Here is an 18,877-nt window from a genome sequence, read left to right as displayed (position 1 = left end):
GAAGTTAGTACAACCACAGTTTCTACTTTAGGAGCTACTACATCTCACTTGACTACACCTGAATATACAACTGTGGAAACAACAACAACCACAACTGAAGCTTTAACATCAGTGGAATCCATTTCTACAACAACAATTTCTCCTTCAACCACCTCCTCCCAAACAACACAACTCACAACAACAGAAATTGTACAACCTACAACTGAGAAGAAATCAACCCAGCTTGCTTCTACTACATCTACAACAACTGACACAACAACATCACCCATAACAACTTTTGTGTCAACTCCAGAAGTGAGTACAACTACAGCTTCTACTTTAGGAGCTATTACATCTCACTTGACACCAACTGAATCTACAACCGTGGAAACAACAACAACAACAGAGGCTTCAACAAAAACAGAATCAATCTCTACAACAACTATTTCTCCTTCAACCACCTCCCAAACAACACAACTCACAACAGAAGAAATTGTGCAACCTACAACTGAGAAGCAAAGTACCCAGCTTGCTTCTACTACATCTACAGCACCTGAAACAACATCATCCATGACAACTTTTGTGTCAACTCCAGAAGTGACTACAACCACAGCTTCTACTTTAGGAGCTACTACATCTCACTTGACTACACCTGAATATACAACTGTGGAAACAACAATAACCACAATTGAAGCTTTAACATCAGCAGAATCCATTTCTACAACAACAATTTCTTTTTCAACCACCACCCAAACAACACAACTCACAACAACAGAAATTGTACAACCTACAACTGAGAAGCAGACAACCCAGCTTGCTTCTACTACATCTACAACAACTGACACAACAACATCATCCATGACAACTTTTGTGTCAACTCCAGAAGTGAGTACAACCACAGCTTCTACTTTAGGAGCTACTGCATCTCACTTGACTATACCTGAATCTACAACCGTGGAAACAACAACCACCACAACGGAATTTCCAACATCAGTGGAATCTATTTCTACAACAACAATTTCTCCTTCAACCACCTCCCTAACAACACAACTCACAACAACAGAAATTGTACAACCTACAACTGAGAAGCAAACAACCCAGCTTGCTTCTACTACATCTACAACACCTGACACAAAAACATCATCCATAACAACTTTTCTTTCTACACCAGAAGTGAGTACAACCACAGTTTCTACTTTAGTAGCTACTACATCTCAGCTGATTGCAGCTGTCTCTACAACCATGGAATTCCAAATCACAACAGAAGCTTCAACATCAACGGAATCCATTTCTACAACAACAATTTCTCCTTCAACCACCTCCCAAACAACACAACTCACAACAACAGAAATTGTACAACCTACAACTGAGAAGCAGACAACCCAGCTTGCTTCTAGTACATCTACAACACCTGAGACAAAAACATCATCCATAACAACTTTTGTGTCAACCCCAGAAAAGAGTTCAACAACAGATTCTACTTTAGAAGCTATTACATCTCACTTGACAACAACTGAATCTACAACCATCGAATCAACAACAACAGAGGCTTCAACTACAACAGAATCCATTTCTACAACAACAATTTCTCCTTCATCCACCAACCAAACAACACAACTCACAACAACAGAAATTGTGCAACCTACAACTGAGAAGCAAACAACCCAGCTTGCTTCTATATCATCTACAACACCTAAGACAACAACATCATTCATAACAACTTTTGTGTCAACTCCAGAAAAGAGTACAACCACAGCTTCTACTTTAGGAGCTACTACATCTCACTTGACTACACCTGAATCTACAACCATGGAAACAACAACCACCACAACGGAAGCTTCAACAACAACAGAATCAACTTCTACAACAACAATTTCTCCTTCAACCACCTCCCAAAACACACAACTCACAACAACAGATATTGAGCTACCTACAACTGAAAAGAAAACAACCCAGCTTGCTTCTACTACATCTACATTACCTGAGACAACAACATCATCCAAGTCAACTTTAGTGTCAACTCCAGAAGTGAGTACAACCACAGCTTCTACTTTAGGAGCTACTACATCTTACTTGACAAAAACTGAATCTACAACCATGGAATCAACAACAACAACAGAGGCTTCGACTACAATGGAATCCATTTCTATAACAACATATTCACCTTCAACCACCTTCCAAACAACACAACTCACAACAACAGAAATTGTGCAACCTACCACTGAGAAGCAAACAACCCAGCTTGCTACTACTACAGCTACAACACTTGAGACAACAACATCATATGTAACAAATTTTGTGTCTACACCAGAAGTGAGTACAACCACAGCTTCTACCTTAGAAGCAACTACATCTCAGCTGAGTGCAGCTGTATCTACAAACGTGGAGTTAACAACAACAACAGAAGCTTCAACTACAACAGAATCCATTTCTATAACAACATATTCACCTTCAACCACCTTCCAAACAACAGATCTCACAACAACAGAAATTGTGCATCCTACAACTGAGAAGCAATCAACACAGCTTGCTTCTACTACATCTACAACACCTAAGACTACAGCATCATCTATTACATCTTTTGTGTCTACACCAGAATTGAGTACAACCACGGCATCTACCTTAGAAACTACTGCATCTCAGCTGATTGCAGCTGTATCTACCACCGTGGAATTCCTAATCACAACAGAAGCTTCAACATCATTGGAATCCATTTCTACAACAACATATTCTCCTTCAACCACCTCCCAAAAAACAGATCTCACAACAACAGATATTGTGCAACCTACAACTGAGAAGCAGACAACCCAGCTTGCTTCTACTACAGCTACAACACCTGACACAACAATATCATCCATAACAACTTTTCTTTCTACACCAGAAGTGAGTTCAACCACAGCTTCTACTTTAGTAGCTACTACATCTCAGCTGATTGCAGCTGTATCTACAACCATGGAATTCCAAATCACAACAGAAGCTTCAACACCAACGGAATCCATTTCTACAACAACAATTTCTCCTTCAACCACCTTCCAAACAACCGATCTCACAACAACAGAAATTGTCCAACCTACAACTGAGAAGCAAACAACCCAGCTTGCTACTACTACAGCTACAACACTTGAGACAACAACATCATATGTAACAAATGTTGTGTCTACACCAGAATTGAGTACAACCACGGCATCTACCTTAGAAACAACTACATCTCAGCTGAGTGCAGCTGTATCTACAAACGTGGAATTCCCAATCACAACAGAAGCTTCAACATCAACGGAATCCATTTCTACAACAACATATCCTCCTTTAACCACCTCCCAAACAACAGATCTGACAACAACAGATATTGTGCAACCTATAACTGAGAAGCAGACAACCCAGCTTGCTTCTACTACATCTGCAACACCTGACACAACAATATCATCCATAACAGCATTTCTGTCTACACCAGAAGTGAGTACAACCACAGCTTCTACCTTAGAAACAACTACATCTCAGCTGAGTGCAGCTGTATCTACAAACGTGGAGTTAACAACAACCACAACAACAACAGAGGCTTCAACTACAACAGAATCCATTTCTACAACAACAATATTTCCTTCAACCACCTCCCAAACAACACAACTCACAACAACAGAAATTGTGCAACCTACAACTGAGAAGCAATCAACACAGCTTGCTTCTACTACATCTACAACACCTGAGACTACAGCATCATCTATTACATCTTTTGTGTCTACACCAGAATTGAGTACAACCATGGCATCTACCTTAGAAACTACTGCATCTCAGCTGATTGCAGCTGTATCTACCACCGTGGAATTCCCAATCACAACAGAAGCTTCAACATCAACGGAATCCATTTCTACAACAACATTTTCTCCTTCAACCACCTCCCAAACAACAGATCTCACAACAACAGATATTGTGCAACCTACAACTGAGAAGCAAACAACCCAGCTTGCTTCTACTACAGCTACAACACCTGACACAACAATATCATCCATAACATCTTTTCTGTCTACACCAGAAGTGAGTACAACCACAGCTTCTACTTTAGTAGCTACTACATCTCAGCTGATTGCAGCTGTACCTACAACCATGGACTTCCCAATTACAACAGAAGCTTCAACATCAACGGAATCCATTTCTACAACAACATATTCTCCTTCAACCACCTACCACACAACAGATCTCACAACAACAGATATTGTGCAACCTACAACTGAGAAGCAAACAACCCAGCTTGCTTCTAATACAGCTACAACACCTGACACAACAATATCATCCATAACAACTTTTCTGTCTACACCAGAAGTGAGTACAACCACAGCTTCTACTTTAGTAGCTACTACATCTCAGCTGATTGCAGCTGTATCTACAACCATGGAATTCCCAATTACAACAGAAGCTTCAACATCAACGGAATCCATTTCTACAACAACAATTTCTCCTTCAACCACCTTCCAAACAACCGATCTCACAACAACAGAAATTGTCCAACCTACAACTGAGAAGCAAACAACCCAGCTTGCTACTACTACAGCTACAACACTTGAGACAACAACATCATCTATTACATCTTTTGTGTCTACACCAGAATTGAGTACAAGCACGGCATTTACCTTAGAAACAACTACATCTCAGCTGAGTGCAGCTGTATCTACAAACGTGGAATTCCCAATCACAACAGAAGCTTCAACATCAACGGAATCCATTACTACAACAACATATTCTCCTTCAACCACCTCCCAAACAACAGATCTCACAACAACAGATATTGTGCAACCTGAGAAGCAGACAACCCAGCTTGCTTCTACTACAGCTACAACACCTGACACAACAATATCACCCATAACAACCTTTCTGTCTACACCAGAAGTGAGTACAACAACAGCTTCTACTTTAGGAGCTACTACATCTCTCTTGACTGCATTTCTATCTACAACCGTCGAATTACCAACCACAACGGAGGCTTCAACATTAACGGAATCTATTTCTACAACAACAATTTCTCCTTCAACCACCTCCCAAACAGCACAACTGACAACAACAGAAATTGTGCAACCTACAACTGAGAAACAAACAACCCAGCTTGCTTCTACTACATCTGCAACACCTGACACAACAATATCATCCATAACAGCTTTTCTGTCTACACCAGAAGTGAGTTCAACCACAGCTTCTACTTTAGGAGCTACTACATCTCAGCTGAGTGCAGCTGTATCTACAAACGTGGAGTTAACAACAACAACAACAACAACAGAGGCTTCAACTACAACAGAATCCATTTCTACAACAACAATATTTCCTTCAACCACCTTCCAAACAACACAACTCACAACAACAGAAATTGTGCAACCTACAACTGAGAAGCAATCAACACAGCTTGCTTCTACTACATCTACAACACCTGAGACTACAGCATCATCTATTACATCTTTTGTGTCTACACCAGAATTGAGTACAACCACGGCATCTACCTTAGAAACTACTGCATCTCAGCTGATTGCAGCTGTATCTACCACCATGGAATTCCCAATCACAACAGAAGCTTCAACATCAACGGAATCCATTTCTACAACAACATATCCTCCTTCAACCACCTCCCAAACAACAGATCTCACAACAACAGAAATTGTGCAACCTACAACTGAGAAGCAGACAACCCAGCTTGCTTCTACTACAGCTACAACACCTGACACAACAATATCATCCATAACAACTTTTCTTTCTACACCAGAAGTGAGTACAACCACAGCTTCTACTTTAGTAGCTACTACATCTCAGCTGATTGCAGCTGTATCTACAACCATGGAATTCCAAATCACAACAGAAGCTTCAACATCAACGGAATCCATTTCTACAACAACAATTTCTCCTTCAACCACCTTCCAAACAACCGATCTCACAACAACAGAAATTGTCCAACCTACAACTGAGAAGCAAACAACCCAGCTTGCTACTACTACAGCTACAACACTTGAGACAACAACATCATATGTAACAAATGTTGTAACTACACCAGAATTGAGTACAACCACGGCATCTACCTTAGAAACAACTACATCTCAGCTGAGTGCAGCTGTATCTACAAACGTGGAATTCCCAATCACAACAGAAGCTTCAACATCAACGGAATCCATTTCTACAACAACATATCCTCCTTCAACCACCTCCCAAACAACAGATCTCACAACAACAGATATTGTGCAACCTACAACTGAGAAGCAGACAACTCAGCTTGCTTCTACTACAGCTACAACACCTGACACAACAATATCACCCATAACAACTTTTCTGTCTACACCAGAAGTGAGTACAACAACAGCTTCTACTTTAGGAGCTACTACATCTCTCTTGACTGCAGCTGTATCTACAACCGTCGAATTACCAACCACAACGGAAGCTTCAACATTAACGGAATCTATTTCTACAACAACAATTTCTCCTTCAACCACCTCCGAAACAGCACAACTGACAACAACAGAAATTGTGCAACCTACAACTGAGAAACAAACAACCCAGCTTGCTTCTACTACATCTGCAACACCTGACACAACAATATCATCCATAACAGCTTTTCTGTCTACACCAGAAGTGAGTACAACCACAGCTTCTACCTTAGAAACAACTACATCTCAGCTGAGTGCAGCTGTATCTACAAACGTGGAGTTAACAACAACAACAACAACAACAGAGGCTTCAACTACAACAGAATCCATTTCTACAACAACAATATTTCCTTCAACCACCTCCCAAACAACACAACTCACAACAACAGAAATTGTGCAACCTACAACTGAGAAGCAATCAACACAGCTTGCTTCTACTCTATCTACAACACCTGACACAACAATATCATCCATAACAACTTTTCTGTCTACACCAGAAGTGAGTACAACCACAGCTTCTACCTTAGAAACAACTACATCTCAGCTGAGTGCAGCTGTATCTACAAACGTGGAGTTAACAACAACAGAGCCTTCAACTACAACAGAATCCATTTCTACAACAACAATATTTCCTTCAACCACCTCCCAAACAACACAACTCACAACAACAGAAATTTTGCAACCTACAACTGAGAAGCAATCAACACAGCTTGCTTCTACTACATCTACAACACCTGAGACAACAGCATCATCTATTACAACTTTTGTGTCTACACCAGAATTGAGCACAACCATGGCATTTACCTTAGAAACTACTGCATCTCAGCTGATTGCAGCTGTATCTACCACCGTGGAATTCCCAATCACAACGGAAGCTTCAACATCAACGGAATCTATTTCTACAACAACATATTTTCCTTCAACCACCTCCCAAACAACAGATCTCACAACAACAGATATTGTGCAACCTACAACTGAGAAGCAAACAACCCAGCTTGCTTCTACTACATCTACAACACCTGACACAACAATATCATCCATAACAACTTTTCTGTCTACACCAGAAGTGAGTACAACCACAGCTTCTACTTTAGGAGCTACTACATCTCAGCTGATTGCAGCTGTATCTACAACCATGGAATTCCCAATTACAACAGAAGCTTCAACATCAACAGAATCCATTTCTACAACAACAATTTCTCCTTCAACCACCACACAAACAACACAACTCACAACAACAGAAATTGTGCAACCTACAACTGAGAAACAAACAACCCAGCTTGCTTCTACTACATCTGCAACACCTGACACAACAATATCATCCGTAACAGCTTTTCTGTCTACACCAGAAGTGAGTACAACCACAGCTTCTACCTTAGAAACAACTACATCTCAGCTGATTGCAACTGTATCTACAAACGTGGAGTTAACAACAACAGCAGAAGCTTCAACTACAACAGAATCCATTTCTACAACAACAATATCTCCTTCAACCACCTCCCAATCAACACAACTCACAACAACAGAAATTGTGCAACCTACAACTGAGAATCAAACAACCCAGCTTGCTTCTACTGCATCTACAACACCTGAGATAAAAACATTATCCCTGACAACTTTTGTGTCAACTCCAGAAGTGAGTACAACCACAGCTTCTACTTTAGGAGCTACTACATCTCACTTGACTTCACCTGAATCTACAACTGTGGAAACAACAACAACCACAACTGAAGCTTTAACATCAGCGGAATCCATTGTTACAACAACAATTTCTCCTTCAACCTCCTCCCAAACAACACAACTCACAACAACAGAAATTGTACAACCTACAACTGAGAATCAAACAACCCAGCTTGCTTCTACTGCATCTACAACACCTGAGATAAAAACATTATCCCTGACAACTTTTGTGTCAACTCCAGAAGTGAGTAAAACCACAGCTTCTACCTTAGAAACTACAACATCTCACATGATTGTAGCTGTATCTACAACCGTGGAACTAACAACAACAACAGAAGCTTCAACTACAACAGAATCCATTTCTACAACAACAATATCTCCTTCAACCACCTTCCAAACAACACAACTCACAACAACAGATATTGTGCAACCTACAACTGCTTTTACTACATCTACAACACCTGAGAAAACAACATCATCCATTACATCTTTTGTGTCTTTACCAGTAATGACTACAACCACGGCTTTTACCTTAGAAACTACTACATCGCAGTTGACTACATCTGGATCTACAACTGTGGAATCAAGCACAACAGCTGAAATATTTGCTGCAACAGAATCAATTGATACTTCAACAGAAACAGTGGAATCAACCACAACAACGGAAGCTTCAAATACATCAGAATCAGTTTCAATGACAACAATATCTCCTTCAACATTTTCACAAATGACAGCACAAATCATAAGAACAGAAAGTGTAGAACCTACAACTGAGAGGCAAACAACCCAGCTTGCTTCTACTACATCTACAACACCTGAGATAACAACATTACCCCTGACAACTTTTGTGTCTTCACCGGAATTGAGTACCACCCCAGCTTTTACGTTAAGCACTACTACAACTCAGGTGACTACAGGTGAAACTACAACTGCCAAATCAACGATAATAAAAGGAGTATTGGCTTTAACAGAATCAGTTTCTGCAACAACAGTTTCTCCTACAACAAATTCCCAAAGAACAACAAAACTCACAACAACAGAATCTATGAATTTTACAACTGAAAGTCAAACGACCCAGCTTGCTTCTACTACACCTTCAACATCGGAGATAACCACATCAATCGTGACAAATTATATATCTACGCCAGAATTGAGTACTACAACAGCTTTTACCTTAGGCACTACTACATCACAGTTGAATACAGTTGAATCTACAACTGTGGAATCAGCCACAACAAAAATTTTGGCCACAACAGAAACAATTCCTATGTTATCAACAACAGCTTCTCCTTTAACCACTTCCCAAATGGCAACACAACACACAACAACAGAAACTGTGGAACCTACAGCTGAAAGTCAATCCACCCAACTTGTTTTTATAAGATCTACAACACCTGATACAACAACAACACCAACTGCAACAACTGAAGCTTCAGCTACAACCGACATTTTAACAACCACTGCTCGATCCCCTTTCCAAAAAACAGGGCCACTTACGGCAAACGAAACTGTGGAACCAATAACTGACAATCAATCCAGTAAACTACCATTTACTACAGCTACAACAGTTGGTATTACACCCACACCAATTGTTGAACTGAGTTACACCACAGCATCTCCCTTAGATCATATAACACTTCAATTCACAACAAGTACAGCAGAAACAGTGGAATCAACCACAACAACTGAAGCTTCAACATTAACAGAAGCAATAACTACAATCACTGCTTTTTCATCTACATCCCAAACAACAGGTGAACTCACACCAAACAAATCAGAGGAACCTACAACTAAAAGTCAATCCACTCAACTTCTTTTTACTAAATCTACAACACTTGATGTTACATCATTACCAAGTGTTGTATCTAAAGCAGAACTGAGTAACACCACAGCATCTTTCTTAGACACTACAGCAGAATCTACAACACCTGAATTAACCACTACATCTAAAGCTTCAGCTACAACAGAAGCAATAACTGCAACCACTGCTTTTTCATTCGCATCTCAAACAACAGGTCGACTCATACCAACAGAAACTGTGGAACCTACAATTGAAAGTCAATTCACAATGCTTCCTTCTACCACACGTACAAAAACTGATGTTACAATTACACCAAGTGTTGTGGCTACAGCAGAACTCAGTAACACAACAGGTCAACTTACACCAAGTGAATCTGTGGAACCAACAACTAAAATTCAGTCCACTCAAGATCCATTAACTAAATCTGCAACACTTGATATTACAACCACACCAATTGATGTATCTACAGCGGAATTGAAGAAGACCACATCACCTACCTTAGACACTATAACCCCTCAATTGACAAGTACAGAAGAATCTACAACCATGGAATCAAACAGCACAAAAGAAGCTTCAGCTACAACAGAAGCAGTAAATACAAGCACTGCTTTTTTATCCATATTTCAAACAACAGGTCAACCCACACCATCAGAAACTGTGGAACCTACAACTGAGTGTCAATCCAGACAAATTCCTTTTACCACATTTAGAACACCTGATAAAACAACCACATCAACTGTCACAACTGAAGCATCATCTACAAAATTAGGTATAACTACAACCACTGCTCCTTCATTCACTTCCCAAAAAACAAGTCAACTCACACCAACAGAAACTGAGGAATATACAACAGAAAGTCTAACAACCCAACTTCCTTCTACTACATCTTCGAAACCTGATATAACAACCACAAAAACTGTTGTGTCTACACCAGAATTGAGTAAGACCATAGCTTCTACCCTAGGGGCAATTACATCCCAGTTGACTACATCCAATTTTACAAAAGTGGAAACAACATCCATCATAAAGGAAAGTACTGTCTCTTCAACCACCTCCAAAACAACACAACAGCTCTCTACAAAAACTCCGGAACCGACAAATGAAAGTCAATTAAGCCAATTTCCTTTATCTACATTTGATATAACACCTGATAGAACAACACCACCTTCTGGATCTATAACAGAACTGAGTAGCACCAATGCTTTTACCTTTGACAGTACAACACCTCAGTTGACTACACCGACAAAAGAAAAAATGACTGCTACTTCTGGAACTTTACTGAGTTCTGCAACAACCTCAACAACTGCGCATACAGATATAAAAATGATAGCATATGTGTACTGCCACCTGGTCTTCAACTCTTCCACACCCATCGCCAGTGACACCGCAGCAGTTAATACTACACGCACACTTCTGTTGTCTTTATCTGCAAGCTTCAATCAAACAATTCAGATGGAAAATGTGACATACGAAGGTAAGTCAACTGTTAGAGCTACAAACTGTCAGAACTTTTTTCTAGATTTTATCACATAATTTTTCATACCTTCATGTAAAAAAGATGTCCTATTTTGTTAACTTTACAGAAATATCAGGCACTTCATATGCAGTTATCATCAGCTTAAGGCTAAACAATGTCAGCATGCCAGAGAAAAGTGAATCTGCAAACGACACATATAGCCGAATTCAGAATACTATTAATAACATGGTAAGTACAGTTTTAATGCATGGTACGTATTTGAAAAATTCCTGCTGAAACGCACTTTATAAATTACATAAAATTCCCATGTAGCTCAACACAGTCGTCAGTGATTTTGGACAAAGTCCTTTGACTTTCCAAAGTGCAAACTTCATGTAAGTCCTGACATTTTTCTGAATGTTCATTTTCTCCATTCTTTATGTAAACAGCATTACAAACATCTTGCTAAAATGGTTACATGGAAAACGCCTTCAGATTTTAAATAGCATGATATTGTTCTCTTATCAGGATGAATTCAGATTATATTGAAGGGCACATGGAGTATATCATCCAGGAAAATGAAAGTGGTGAGTTTCTGTTAATTCACTTGTAGCCTGTGGTAGATTTATTTTCTCTTATATAATGAAATGCATAAGTTATATTGGACATGAAGCATGAGTTTCGTTCGCATAAATAACCTTTTTATTATAATCTCTTGATGTGATTGTTTGCCTTAGCAGGTATGATCAGTACCACTACGGTGCCCATGATTCCAGTGTCAATCACCCCTCAAGTCAACATGTATGTAAAGTTTTCTATAGAGTACTTTTCAAAATTATGAGCTTGTCAATGAAATTTATTTTTGATCTGAAAACAATTGCTGCTTTTGTTTTATATAAAGAGTGGGGTCAGCTCTCATCTACGCTCATGTGGTCTTCAACTCTTCCACACCCATCGCCAGTGACACCGCAGCAGTTAATACTACGCACACACTTCTGTTGTCTTTGTCTGCAAACTTCTATCAAACAATTCAGGTGGAGAATGTGACATATGAACGTAAGTCAAGAGCTACAAGAGCTACAGGCTGTCAGAACTTTTTTCTAGATTTTATCACATAATTTTCATACCTTCATGTAAAAAAAATGTCCTATTTTTTAACTTAACAGAAATATCAGACACTTCATATGCAGTCATCATCAGCTTAAGGCTAAACAATGTCAGCATGCCAGAGAAAAGTGAATCTGCAAACGACACATATAGCCAAATTCAGAATACTATTAACAACATGGTAAGTTCAGTTTAATGGATGGTACTTATTTGATAAATTCCTGCTGAAACACACTTTATAAATTACATAAAATTCCCATGTAGCTCAACACAGTCTTCAGTGATTTTGGACAAAGTCCTTTGACTTTCCAAAGTGCAAACTTCATGTAAGTCCTGACATTTTTCTGAATGTTCATTTTCTCCATTCTTTATGTAAACAGCATTACAAACATCTTGCTAAAATGGTTACATGGAAAACGCCTTCAGATTTTAAATAGCATGATATTGTTCTCTTATCAGGATGAATTTAGATTATATTGAAGGGCACATGGAGTATATCATCCAGGAAAATGAAAGTGGTGAGTTTCTGTTAATTCACTTGTAGCCTGTGGTAGATTTATTTTCTCTTATATAATGAAATGCATAAGTTATATTGGACATGAAGCATGAGTTTCGTTCGCATAAATAACCTTTTTATTATAATCTCTTGATGTGATTGTTTGCCTTAGCAGCTATGATCAGTACCACTACGGTGCCCATGATTCCAGTGTCAATCACCCCTCAAGTCAACATGTATGTAAAGTTTTCTATAGAGTACTTTTCAAAATTATGAGCTTGTCAATGAAATTTATTTTTGATCTGAAAACAATTGCTGCTTTTGTTTTATATAAAGAGTGGGGTCAGCTCTCATCTACGCTTATCTGGTCTTCAACTCTTCCACACCCATCGCCAGTGACACCGCAGCAGTTAATACTACGCACACACTTCTGTTGTCTTTGTCTGCAAACTTCTATCAAACAATTCAGGTGGAGAATGTGACATATGAACGTAAGTCAAGAGCTAAAAGAGCTACAGGCTGTCAGAACTTTTTTCTAGATTTTATCACATAATTTTCATACCTTCATGTAAAAAAAATGTCCTATTTTGTTAACTTAACAGAAATATCAGACACTTCATATGCAGTCATCATCAGCTTAAGGCTAAACAATGTCAGCATGCCAGAGAAAAGTGAATCTGCAAACGACACATATAACCAAATTCAGAATACTATTAATAACATGGTAAGTATAGTTTAATAGATGGTACTTATTTGATAAATTCCTGCTGAAACGCACTTTATAAATTACATAAAATTCCCATGTAGCTCAACACAGTCTTCAGTGATTTTGGACAAAGTCTTTTGACTTTCCAAAGTGCAAACTTCATGTAAGTCCTGACATTTTTTTGAATGTTCATTTTCTCCATTCTTTATGTAAACAGCATTACAAACATCTTGCTAAAACGGTTACGTGGAAAACGCCTTCAGATTTTAAATAGCATGATATTGTTCTCTTATCAGGATGAATTCAGATTATATTGAAGGGCACATGGAGTATATCATCCAGGAAAATGAAAGTGGTGAGTTTTTGTAAATTCACTTGTAGCCTGTGGTAGATTTATTTTCTCTTATATAATGAAATGCATATGTTGTATTGGACATGAAGCATGAGTTTCGTTTGCATGAATAACCCTTTTATTATAATCTCTTGACGTGATTTGTTGGTTTAGCAGGTATGATCAGTACCACTACGGTGACCCTGTTTCCAGCTTTAATCAAACCTCAAGTCAACATGTATGTAAAGTTTTCTATAGAGTACTTTTCCAAATGATGAGCTTGTCACTGTGATTTATATTTGATCTGAAAACAATGGATGCTTTTGTTTTATATAAAGAGTGGGGTCAGCTCTCATCTACGCTTATCTGGTCTTCAACTCTTCCACACCCATCACCAGTGAGACCGCAGCAGTTAATACTACACGCACACTTCTGTTGTCTTTGTCTGCAAACTTCTATCAAACAATTCAGGTGGAGAATGTGACATATGAACGTAAGTCAAGACCTACAAGCTGTCAGAACTTCTAGATCTTTTTGCATAATTTTTTTTTTTCATTCATCTCTGAAAGATGACAGTACGTTTTGTTTACTTCACAGAAAGTTCAGAGACCTCATATGCAGTTATTATCAGCTTAAGGCTAAGCAATGTCAGCATGCCAGAGTTAAGTGAATCTGCAAATGACACATATAACCAAATTCAGAATACTATTAACAACATGGTAAGTACAGTTTAATGGATTCTAGTTATTTGTAAATTTCCTGCTGAAATGCATATATTTAATGACATTCTATTCCCATGTAGCTCAACACAGTCTTCAGTGAACATGGACAAACTCTTTTGATCTTTCAATATGCAAACTTTATGTGAGTGCTGACATTTAAAAAATCTTTTACTGTCTTAGTTTTTCATGTAAACAGCAGTAATACCTTGCCAAGACAGTTAAATGGAAAATGACTTTTTGATCTCTTATTAGGACAAATTCAGATCAAATTGAAGGGCTCATGGAATATACAATCCAGGAAAGTGAAACTAGTGAGTTTCTAAAATCTCTATTGGTAACATGTGGTAGTGGTGTTGTGACATTTTATTTGGTTTGATGTATTAAAATGCATATGCAGCGTAATGAGCATTTTTTGTTTGTAGTACATCCTATTTAATCATTATGTAACTCATTTTGTGTATGAATTCTCTATATCCATGTTTAGCCACACCATTTACAACTACAGCCACATCAATGTCTACAACAGAGGGTTTTGATACAGCAAGCGCAACTGAAGCTGAGCCTGCTAGCACAAAAATTACACTGTATGTATTATAATATAATACTTATATAATAATTGGTAACTGAACATCACTAATTTGCATTCTGTCACAGCCTTTGGTCAGGTGCATCAGTACCAGAAACCACTACTGTTCCTCAGACTGTGTATGTATAAAATCCTGAACCTTGTAATCTATCAACTAGCTTTAATAACATGTAGACAATTGTGATGTTCTGTTGTGTAACAAAATATTCTGTCATGTAATTTGTAGACTTGGTACAGTTTTGATCTACATACGACTGGTGTTTCAAACTTTGGGTCCCATTCCCAGTGAGAGTGCAGTCCTCAATGCTGCTAACACCCTATTGGACTCTAGAGTCAGGACCACCCTGAATAATCCAGTGAAAATTCAAAATGTTACTTATGAGAGTAAGTCTCACGATTAGTGGTCTCTCCAACAACTTAATTAGATTATGTTTTTGTAAGACTTGAAAGCTAAAACAGCTATTTTGTAACATATTGCAACAAAACATTTGACCAAACTGTCCTTTTTCCAGGAATAAACAGCACTGCATTTGCTATCAACTTTGGATATGGCATCAGCAATGTTGTAATGTCATCACATTTTACCCTCAGAAATGACACATATATCTTAATTGAGAGTTCTGTCAATAAACTGGTGAGTTAAATATATACATATTCAATTGCCAATAGAAGAATTTCAATGGATCACTATTCTAATTTGACTTGTTGTTTTCACCCACAGCTCAACATGATTTTGAGCAACAACAATACAGTTCCATTTACATTTGGACCTTTAAAATTTTTGTGAGTCAGTAGTGGAAGCATAAACTTCATTGTTCAGTATCATACACATTATTTCTTAAGCTCTCATGTACTGTTTTCTTATAGGGATGGAACCAATGAAATTCAGGCTGATGTACAATATGTTTTTAATGAGAGTGACTTGAAATCACCAAGTCTCTTCCTGGAGGAGATCATGAAACTTAGTGGTATGTTGTTGTTTTTTTGCCATATATTCCTAACATCAGTTCTTTTCGAGGTGTTCATGTTAGTCCCTTAGTTCTAGTCCCTGTAAAACAGACAATCTATGTTCATGGTTAACTTGGTGGTTTGCGAGAATATTTGCGGGAATATAGCGCGCGGGGGGTGGGCGCGACATACGGGGAATGGGATTTATTAATAATAAATACAAATAAAAACGGCACAAGGGCCAATAACAGGGGAGCCCCGATGTCAAGCAGATTGGCGCCAGGTGCGTAACCAGCCGCACCCAATCGTGACAGAATTATTGTTCCAGTCTTACTCAAGGTGTCCCATTTCCTTTCCAGGTCTACAGCCAACCACAGCAACTATTACAGAAATAACAAGTAATAATACAACAACAGCATCAGCAGGAGGCTTTCCTGGATGGGCTTTAGCAATCATTATACCCTGCGGTATTGCAATCATCCTTGTTCCACTCTGGATCCTTCTTTGTGTAAGTCACATTGTACATACTATACTAAATCTATACTAATCAGACACAACCTTACAACAACTTGTAAAAAAAAAAAAAAATCAATGTAGCAGATCTTTTAGTCTATATTATGAATTATGGATGAAACTGATCTTTTCCCATTATCCCAGTGATGCTTTATTAAAATAAGATCTTTGGGAATTTGGAGAAGTCAAAATTACTTTCCTTAAACCTTCCCAGAATATATAAGCTGTGTCTATAATATATCAGAGTGTGTCTATAAGTAAAGATAAACATAGAAGGGACTCTGCTTTCGCTGCTGTGTGATGATCTGCCTTTTCATTTTGGACAGGCTTCTTCTCTGTCTGTTTTTAATACCCCATCTTTTTTCATTGGCTATTGACCCCCTGTGAGACATTGATATTTAGTATATTTAATTAGATTGTATATCTTTTTTGTTATTATTTTGTGAATCAATTCTTATAAAATTGTATTTTTTTCATTTTTATTCTCTGTACAGCACTTTTTTCCTGTGTGGTTCATTTAAAGTGCTTTATAAATAAAGTTGGTATGGTATGGTAAACTGTCATTTAGATGAAGGAGTGAAGAATATCACGTGTCTTCAAAAACTAGCAATCTTCCCATAGCACAGTCTACTTCTATTGCTTCCTTGAGCAAATAATGCACAAATACTTGTGTACATGAACTAAACATCAGAGTACTGTAAGCAAGTACTATGGTCAGCATAGACTCTCAGATCTTTTTGCAGCTACACAGTCCCAAAAGAAGCCAACTGCAACATATTTAATTCTAATTTGCATTATATAATGAACCATTCAGTAATAGTTTACGTCGCCATTGACTGTTTTTGATGTTGTGGCATAAACAGTGATGATAACTGAGAAATCACTTATGACATGGTAAAACATCACGTTACATTTGCATGCATGCTGACAAGATTTTATTTTTCAGCTAATGAAATTCTTTTTAGATTTTTTTCAAACAAAAGACATTTACAATTTAGGCTAAACATTCACTGTCACCTGGACTGATGAATACATGCAAAATAATAATATGAAAATTATGTTTTTTTTCTGGCAGTGTTTGCTGTGTGGCTGTTGCGCAGCCCTCAGGAGACGTTGGAGAAGACGGCAATCTTACAATGTTCAGTACACTACACGCAATGGTCTATTCTGAGTGTATTTGCACAATAATGATTAACATGTATTATTTAAATGTTTGAAAAGTTGTTCTGTTACGAAATTAATGGGTTTTTGAGTTACAATGTAAGAATGGTTCAACTAACACAGTGTATGTTTCGTACAGACAGCATGTTTCTTATTGTTTTGTGAATCTGCTTGTATTTATTAACTTATTTTTAATTATTCAATTTACTGTATTTAATTTCTTCATTTATGCAAAGGTTTTATAACATTAGTCATTATGCTATTAAATTATTTAACATTATATTTATTAAACATGTGTGTACCGTTTACCGTTCTGCTACTCTGACCTGCTGTAATAAAAAAAATAAAATAAAATTCTCAGATATTAATAAATGGTAAAAAAGCAAACACAAACATCCGGTCCATATTACCTATACTTTCAGTATGATATGATGTTTGTAAATTTGTTTCAGTGATTGGTAAAAATTGTTGTAAATTAGCTTTATTACATTTTTTGTAAAATTGAATTTCAATTTGGTTTGCTAATCTCAGCCACCATCACCATATGATGCATTTTAATTATGGCAAGAGGAAGTGAAATGGAGGCTAGAAGGAGGCTAGGCGACTATGCTTTAAACTAGCACATTTTCCCACACATTTTCTTTTCTTCTTAGCTTAGTGTACATGCAAAAAAATCTGGGCTTTTTAAAAACTCTAGTTGTCAGTTCGAGCTCAGGACAGGTTTGATCTTGTCAGGTTCAGGTCGGGTTATTGCATAGAGCCCCACCCCAGCATTCAACATAAATCTTCATGTTCTGATGCAATCGAAGTGATTTTAGTAAAGCTTATTGTTACGGAACCACTGCAGGACCAGAACGTGAGTGTGTATTGGAAGAAACGAGGTACCCAGGTGCAATTGGACGCAAGGAAGCAGGTAAGTTTCCTCCAGTTTAATATGCAAACGAGAGCCAGTGTGAGCCTCAACACCACACGGATGTTGATGTTCGCATTCTAAAT

At 37.9% G+C, this 18,877-nt stretch overlaps 1 protein-coding gene across 1 annotated transcript in view; it reads left to right on the top strand.

Moving 5' to 3' along the window:
• Positions 1-18,205, top strand: part of LOC114787868 (mucin-17-like) — a 75,054-nt gene extending 56,849 nt beyond the window's left edge. The window contains exons 38-62 of the mRNA XM_028975772.1: positions 11,645-11,706; positions 11,840-11,898; positions 12,049-12,112; positions 12,213-12,367; positions 12,478-12,599; positions 12,683-12,744; positions 12,878-12,936; positions 13,087-13,150; positions 13,251-13,405; positions 13,517-13,638; positions 13,722-13,783; positions 13,917-13,975; positions 14,129-14,189; positions 14,290-14,444; positions 14,549-14,670; positions 14,754-14,815; positions 14,926-14,984; positions 15,158-15,257; positions 15,328-15,378; positions 15,486-15,643; positions 15,772-15,893; positions 15,981-16,042; positions 16,127-16,227; positions 16,567-16,715; positions 17,796-18,205. Of these exons, the coding sequence (XP_028831605.1) occupies positions 11,645-11,706; positions 11,840-11,898; positions 12,049-12,112; positions 12,213-12,367; positions 12,478-12,599; positions 12,683-12,744; positions 12,878-12,936; positions 13,087-13,150; positions 13,251-13,405; positions 13,517-13,638; positions 13,722-13,783; positions 13,917-13,975; positions 14,129-14,189; positions 14,290-14,444; positions 14,549-14,670; positions 14,754-14,815; positions 14,926-14,984; positions 15,158-15,257; positions 15,328-15,378; positions 15,486-15,643; positions 15,772-15,893; positions 15,981-16,042; positions 16,127-16,227; positions 16,567-16,715; positions 17,796-17,891 (2,343 nt within the window). The 3' untranslated portion in view covers positions 17,892-18,205. The remainder of the gene's footprint in view (positions 1-11,644; positions 11,707-11,839; positions 11,899-12,048; positions 12,113-12,212; positions 12,368-12,477; positions 12,600-12,682; positions 12,745-12,877; positions 12,937-13,086; positions 13,151-13,250; positions 13,406-13,516; positions 13,639-13,721; positions 13,784-13,916; positions 13,976-14,128; positions 14,190-14,289; positions 14,445-14,548; positions 14,671-14,753; positions 14,816-14,925; positions 14,985-15,157; positions 15,258-15,327; positions 15,379-15,485; positions 15,644-15,771; positions 15,894-15,980; positions 16,043-16,126; positions 16,228-16,566; positions 16,716-17,795) is intronic.
• Positions 18,206-18,877: the final 672 nt, after the last annotated feature.

This window comes from Denticeps clupeoides, chromosome 4, assembly GCF_900700375.1.
Source record: "Denticeps clupeoides chromosome 4, fDenClu1.1, whole genome shotgun sequence".
In the NCBI taxonomy this organism is placed as follows: domain Eukaryota; kingdom Metazoa; phylum Chordata; class Actinopteri; order Clupeiformes; family Denticipitidae; genus Denticeps; species Denticeps clupeoides.
Note: the sequence above shows the minus strand (reverse complement) of the source record. Positions and strands in the feature narration are given on the sequence as shown.